Source organism: Monopterus albus, unplaced genomic scaffold (assembly GCF_001952655.1).
Source record: "Monopterus albus unplaced genomic scaffold, M_albus_1.0 scaffold184.1, whole genome shotgun sequence".
NCBI lineage: Eukaryota > Metazoa > Chordata > Actinopteri > Synbranchiformes > Synbranchidae > Monopterus > Monopterus albus.
Genome location: NW_018128064.1, coordinates 333,669 through 341,368, shown reverse-complemented (window position 1 = coordinate 341,368; position 7,700 = coordinate 333,669). Strand labels below are relative to the sequence as shown.

Here is a 7,700-nt window from a genome sequence, read left to right as displayed (position 1 = left end):
GCTACTTCAAGTATATTTCTATGTTAATACCTATGTACATTTTTTGACATTTTGAAAGCAGGACTTTTAGCCATAACAGAGTGTTTATATACTGTGGTATTTCTGCCTTCACTTGAGCAAACACTGTGCTGTTTGTAGGCCTACTGCTTCTGCTAAACAGGGGGGCTATAGTAGGCTATATAAAAATACATTGATCAGGCATAACATTATGACCACTGGCAGGTGAAGTGAATAACACTGACTATCTGTTACAGGGGCACCTGTCAGTGTGTGGGGTATATTAGGCAGCAAGTGAACATTCAGTCCTCAAAGTTGATGTGTTGGAAGCAGGAAAAATGGCCAAGTGTCAGAATCTGAGTGACTTTGACAAGGGCCAAACTGTGATGGTGAGATGACTTAGTCAGAGCATCTCCCACACTGCAGGTCTTGGTGGGTGTTCTTGGTCTGCAGTGGTTAGTAGCTACCAACAGTGATCTAAGGAAGGACAAACGGTGAACCGGCGACAGGATCATGGACACCCACGGCTCACTGATGATGAGGTTGACCTACTGTAGATTAAACTTTTAACTTCCAGTTGCCCTTTTGAAAAGATTCACATTTATTTGACTTTTTGTTAAAATGGCTGACAATGAGAAATACTGTACATTGGTCTCTATGAAGAGAAAGAGTCAGGGGCTGTAGTGGTGATATCACACCTAGAGTGGTGAGGCTGTTGAATTTGTCTGAAACAATTCTCTCTAACTCGTCCTCACAACCACAATTTTCACTCCTTTTGCATACATTTTTCACTGAACTGTGGACACAACTGTGCTCTTCCTGACAGTAGAACTGTGAAAGCAAATGGAGTCACAGAAGATGCACAGTGAGCTGCAGTGACAGGAGTGCCAACCAGCTGCCACATTGACTCCTATGTAAGCAGTATTAGGCAGATGGTCATAGTGTTATGGCTGATCGGTGTATGTTGAGCTTTCGGTCACCTCTAAGATGATAATTCACATTTGTAACATCGTAGATAAGTCAGAAAACAAGGGAAAGCATGCCATGGGCCCTTTAAATATCTTACTGCTACTGTTACTGCTGCTACTGACAGTAATAACCCCTGTATTACTTTTATCTCCAAGCTACTTGTAAATTCATTTTTTACTATGGCAGTATTATATTTTATTTTACGATAGCTTTTCAACAAACTAATTTTATCACAACTCAAATAGCCAGCCCGAGCCAGCACAGGGGATCTGAGAGGTGTTGTATTTATACAGCGTGTCATGATTGCCACCCATGCAAATCAACAGCGGTGGTATCGGAAATGGATTGTACCAAGAAGGAAAAGGGTAGCTGGACCAACCTCGGGAGGGTTTACCTCCAGGAAATTTATGTCCCCACGCTCAGAACATTTTATCGGGGGTGGGGGGGGGATATGCACAGTTTCTACCATCTGTTAATGCTTGGTTGCTGAATGTCACTTGGTGTGTTTCACTCTCTTCTGGAAATCACCCCTCCGGTGAAAAACAGCGTCTGAGCTTGTGGTAGTCATCCTGCCTGGCCGCCCGGTTTCTGGAGAGAAGTTGGCAAAAGGCTGTGACAGCGATGATGGCGCTGCAACTGAGGAACGGGGATGCAGCGTATTACCAGAGTGCACAGTACTACAGAAATTACACTTCGCCGCCGGTCAGCTACGGTGACAGCAGTCATTATCTTGCCCGACTGCCAGGTAAGGAGAGGCTTGTCATGTAGGATATCCCCTCTGACTGTCAGCAGTCTTGTGCACTAATGTGCAGAGATGGAGAAAATCTAACCAGAGACCTTTGCAGATGCTACAGAGGTAAGTGGGTGTTGAAGCCGGTTGCCTTGGTAGTGCAGTCACCATCATAATCTCATGTAGAGTGGTGCACCCGCCACCATTCTCTTCAGCTTGTAGAGCATGGATGCTGCGATGCAAAATCTGAGGTTGTCCAAATGCTCAAATGGTCCCTTGAGCTGTATGGAAGCTTATTTAGGCTGCTGTCTGGCTGTAATTTGAAACAGTTTATAGCCCCAAAGCAACGTTCACATTCATATCTCGAGTGTGACGGTCAATCAAGTGGTTCGCTGTCAGAGCAAGTGAAGAAATAGAAACTGAGCCGTAGCGTCTCTCTTCACCTGCTTTGCTTGAGCTGCACAGCTGATGGCGTGTGGCATTATACAGTAAGTGTCACTGCACCTGCACAGTCGCCGCAAAAACTGGCTTTGTTGTTGGTTTTGTGGACTTGAGGCCAGCATGTGTCACGATCATGTAGCTATTAACAGCGGGAGACTGACCAGGTCACCTTGTATCTAATAAACTTGGACCCTAGTCCAAGATTTCTTGGCTTCGTGAATAAAAGGGTATTGTAATTAATTGGAAGTTCAATGCATATAGGTGCCCTAATAATGGATCAGTCAACAGAAATAACTGACAATTTGTTGAACAAAGCTTCTCACGTGTGATGCTTGTGTGCCTGCCTTTGCGAATATGATTATCAGTTTAATACTAATAATCAGTGTAATATTTTAAGAACTCTGATAACTTGTTAATGGCATTTGTTATTGTTTCTGGCTATTTTATGGACTAAACATTTAATTGGTTAATTAAAAAGATTTTAAAAAATAAGTGTAATTGCAGAACCTAAATGTACACATGCTTGTTTCCTTGCAAGACTGTAGCTCTTCAGAAGCTCAGTGTCTGCTGGTTGTTTTCTATAAGGAGGAACAAATGGTTACTAATCAATGCAGTAATAATAGCCTAATGCATATGCTAGATGACTTGTCTTTAAGGGAGGATTATTACAGTTAATTCCATGGTCAAGGACAGATGTATTAATATGAACTCTTATCCAGAAGAGGAGTTAGGTGAATGAGATTTTAACCTATACTCAGATATAAAAGTGGAATCCAGGCTTTACTGCAGTGGTACAGCAGTAAATTACAACATACAGTAAGATATACAGTATTTGGTCTTCGCTGCTTTCTGTGCTCACCCACTGAAGCAGATGGAATAAGTGCAGGAGGCATGTGCTTTTCTTTGCTCTATAATTGAGGTGACACATCAGAGTACGGCCAGAAAAACTCTAGAGAAAATGCACACTTGGCCTATTTAGACATTCTCAGTGGAGACCACAAGATTATTAGGGTCCAGGACAGGAAGGGTTTTGTTGTTTGGTTCTAAAACAACAAGAGAGAGTTTTTAAGATATTTGACAAATTTTTATGATATATGATCCATCTCTGCAGACTACAATTTGTATGTCTGTATGCCTGGATCTATAGGATTCTGGGGAGAGGAGGAAACTGATCTTGGCCTATCTAGCTCACTGTTAAACTGTGGAAGGGTAACAGCCAAAATAAAAGAACAGTAGAAGACCAAAAGTCAACATTTTAAATATGCAGGTAAACTGAAGCACCAGTCTTCTCTTTATGTTATGCAGTGGTTTATTTGAAAGTGGTACTGTTTGCTCTGTTTAGATGTTCTTGTGAGAGGAGCCTGTATTGTATTATAATATTCATAAATATAATGTTTTGTTTGCTTCTTCTGAGCTTTTTCTTGGATAGCAAGGGCACATTCTGCTCTCCACACCTGTCACCTAGTCCAAATAAAGTCATTTATGAGTCATCACTGCAAGATTTCCTCCCCTGCTAGAAAAAGCAAGTGTTCTCACAGATGTGATCATGTGTGTGCAGTGACCAATCATTGCTCACAATGCATAGCTTGATCACAATAAGTACATGTCAGCTGAACTCATCAGCAAGCGCAGTCAGGAAGGAGAAATGCTAGGGCAGCAGTGTGGACAGAAACAACTTCCAATTTTATGGTAAGTGATGTACCATAATTGTACATGTATTAAATAGGCAATGGCTGGAGCACAGTTTGTTCTTTGAACTGCTTAATGGAGCATACCATGGAAGGGTCAGCTGCCCTGCAGCAAGGCTTCCGGACTGCTGTCTATGCTGGCTCAATCAGGGTCCAAGTGTTCTCATGAGGCTGCTGCAGATGAGATTAGATGATGTGAAGCTTATATGGAACTCCACTGATGTGTCTGGTTCTGAACGGCATTAATATTGACTATGAGGCTTTTTAAAAAATTGGTCTCATTCATCACCAGCTGTGAAAAGATGAACATTTGAAGTATAAACATACTCAAAACAGTTCTTTTGTCATAACTTTGTAGCCATCTTTTAACTTTCAGTGTTGACACTATATCTATGTGTTATCACATTGTAGCATCACTTACATTATAATTGTGAGATTTTACTGTTGTATACTTTGTCTTCATTTTTGGTACTAAAGTTGTCACTGCGGTGGTGTTTCTGCTCTCTGTGTGCATCCTGAAGTGTGGTGTCTTTTGTTTGGATTTTCTGTTGATGAAGCTTGAGATTCTGTGGAGAACCGCCTTCACCCAGCGCCTCTGTTTATTGCAAATAAATAACTGCTGCTGCCCCTAAATCATGCCAGAGAATATTTCCTCCCAAGAACAGCAGATGTAAAAGTTTGCACGAGCCAGACATTTTAAAACAGCACATAGTGTCACTAAGGAGTGAAATATTTATTTAAATGTAACTATTGTAGGTTATTACTTTACTAGTGTACAGTCAACACAACCTGCTCAGTTGACTTTCTGACAGTCTCATCTTGCAGCTGACATGACTAGTGTAAGATCAGTGCCTTGTCCAGCATACCGTTCTCCTGAGGTCAGACGGGCAAGGTGACAGACAGGCAGCCAGACAGACTGACAGTGAGCTGCAGTCAGAAACACAAACACCCCAGGGTGCTATTTTGGGTCCATGAACCACTGCCAATGGGCATCCAGTTGGATTCCAGATGAAAGCTTCAGCACAGTGAGAGAGCTGGTGACTTATGACTAACCTGACAATATATGTGGTTATACACACACACACACACACACACACAAAATGGCGTGTTACAGCAGCACAAACAGACATGCACAAATCAGCTCATGCTTTTTTCTGTTTTGTATATGTCACCATGCATGTCCACACACACTATATCAACCTGTTTGAGCAGTCATACTTCAGCCTGTGATGACTTCTGATGAAGCTTTAGGATTTTATTGTCAATGTCTCTGTGTGTTCACATATGTGAATTTAGTGTCCCATATGCATGACTGTAGGCGCTGCAGGCTCATCCTAATCTATCTGATGCCCACTCGGGTGTGAAACTGCCCCAGAATGTGCTTCCATTGGCCTGTCTCTTTACATGTCCCCTGCCACAGGGTTCCAAGAAGCAAATGCCTTTTATTAGTGTCATTGTACATTGGATTTTCACCAAGTTAAGTGTCTGTTTGATGATCTGCCAACAGACAATATTCACTTAAATCAACAGTAAAAAACTGATGCATTCATCAACAGTCAAATCCAGTGCAAATCACATATTTATCTTTACCAAAGAAACAATATTTTGCTTGTTTGTCTTATGGATAAAAAATGTGGCCGCAGTTTCTGCTGCCATTTATACAGTGTTTTCTTTCTAAACAGTTGTCTCAAAATTTAGTTTTCTAGATTGCTTGCTTCAAGATTAATCTTTCTATCTCAACAGATTTTTCCATTGCTCATCCAACAAATTTACTCACATCTTTACCAAACCTGATACATAAGAAACTTGGATGAGCCCCAAAAAAGATTTTTTTCTGACATATTGAACATTGACTGAATTCATCCTTGTACAAAGCCCAAAATACATATTCTTCAGTTTGTATTTGATGCAGACGCAGCAGTGTCACAAAGTAATGCTCTGAGTTACAACAGTATACTAACATGCTGATGAAGGCTAACGTGCTGAGTGATACAGTACTATTAAAATGATTACCAGGTATATTGTTCACCATGTTTATCCTGTCAGTTAGGGTTAGCATGCTAATATTACTAATCAGCATTAAACTGAAAGAACAGCAGAGACTAATGGGAATGCCATTAGTGTTGCGATATTTGGTCATAAACTGAAGTATTGGACAAATTGAAACTTTTACCTGATGATGGTGCTAGAGGAAAAGCCATAGAATCATCAAACACTGGGACATCTGGGAACCATGAATATCTACTGAGATATTTCACTGGATATGTGAAAATTTTAATTTGGTGGTTATATTAAATTTAAAAAAAAAAAATCAGGAGATCACCAAAGTCATTTCCTTGTCTGTGGCTTTATAAATGTATGCCCTTTCTGAGTGCTTTCTAGTTTCCTTGAATAAAGCAGCATTAATGCTCATACAGTTGTTTAAAAGCCATCAAGACCTAAAGAAAAAATGGCTCACAACATAGAGAGTGAAATGTAAATCTAAATTTAAGATGTTTTGGTGCTCCTTAATGATCAACATTGAGCTGTAGAAATAAAAAAAAAAGGTCAAATTTCAAAACAAAAAGGAAATCCTTAAACAACTATAGGAACAAAATGGCATTTTGTAGCTGAATTTGTGTCTGTGTTCATCTGAACTCAGTAGTTTGCTGATTACTGCTTTTCTTCTTCTTCTTCTCTTCTTTTGTCTCTCCTCTATCCACTCACCCCAACCGGTCGAGGCAGAAGGCCGCCCACCAAGAGCCGGGGTCTGTCGGAGGTTTCTTCCGTTAAAGGGAGTTTTTCCTCCCCACTGTCACCAAGTGCTTGCTCAAGGGGGATTTGTTGGATTTTCCCTATGTAATAATATTGATAACAGTAAGGTCTAGACCTTACTTTGTAAAGTGTCCAGAGATGACTTTTGTTGTGATTTGGCGCTATACAAATAAAATTTGATTTTGAATTTGAAATGGTTTAAATACTTTCAAATGCTGAAATGAATGGCAGTTAATTATGTAGTGAATTTGAGTCAACTTACTGAATTTCCTTGTAAGAAACATTTTTGATTTCTGATATTGGCCCATGCCTACAAGTAATGTGTACTGTATTTGCATTGCCTCTGATGTCCACAGGTCCAGAAACCATGCTGAAGCCTCCTCTGACTCTCTTCAGCCATTCCCAGCAGCCTTTCCGACACATGGATTCTCTGCACCAGCTGGGACCGCTGCCGATGGCACCTATGCAGCCTCTCGGCCCACCACCTATTGCTCCTGCTCAGGCAATTGGGCCCCCAACTATGGCTCCCACCCAGACTCTAGGACCTCCTCCCATAACTGCTGCTCACACATTAAGGCCTGCCCCCATTACTCCACCACATACCTTAGGCCCCCCTCCAATATCTCCAGCTCAGCCACTGGGCCCTCCATCGATGGCACACACATTGGGTCCCCCACCTCTAGATCACACACAAGCAATAGTGCCTCCAACTATGGACCTCACACAATCACTGGGGCATCCACCTTTGAACCCTGCACAAACACTGGTCCCCGGATCTGGTCAGTTCCCCCTTCCTCCCAGCCCCATGTCCTCCCCTCCTGCTCCAGGCCCAGACCCTTCACACCTGCCCCCAAGGCCCCCAGTAACAGCCCTCATCCCATCCTCGGTGTCTGGCATCATCCCTCTTCCAGGCCAGGCAGCCCCAGTCAGCGAGCTGCCCCAGGATGAGGGCTCTCCAGTGGGGACGGAGGAGCAGGAGGACTCTCTGGGACTGGAGGAACTGTGCAAACCTCTCTACTGTAAACTCTGCAACGTTACCCTCAACTCCGCTCAGCAGGCACAAGCTCACTACCAGGTCTGTTGAAAGATACATTCATGCATGTACAGCAAATATAAAATGT

General features: G+C 42.1%; 1 protein-coding gene across 2 annotated transcripts in view; it reads left to right on the top strand.

Annotated features, from left to right (window-relative positions):
• Positions 1 to 1,430: 1,430 nt before the first annotated feature.
• Positions 1,431 to 7,700, top strand: part of zmat3 (zinc finger, matrin-type 3) — a 13,372-nt gene continuing 7,102 nt past the window's right edge. The window contains exons 1-2 of one of the 2 annotated variants that reach the window (XM_020617073.1): positions 1,431 to 1,711; positions 6,936 to 7,653. In XM_020617073.1, the coding sequence (XP_020472729.1) occupies positions 1,588 to 1,711; positions 6,936 to 7,653 (842 nt within the window). In that variant the 5' untranslated portion in view covers positions 1,431 to 1,587. Of the gene's footprint in view, positions 1,712 to 1,731; positions 1,823 to 6,935; positions 7,654 to 7,700 lie in introns of those variants that run through there. The other variant, XM_020617075.1, reaches the window with a different exon arrangement.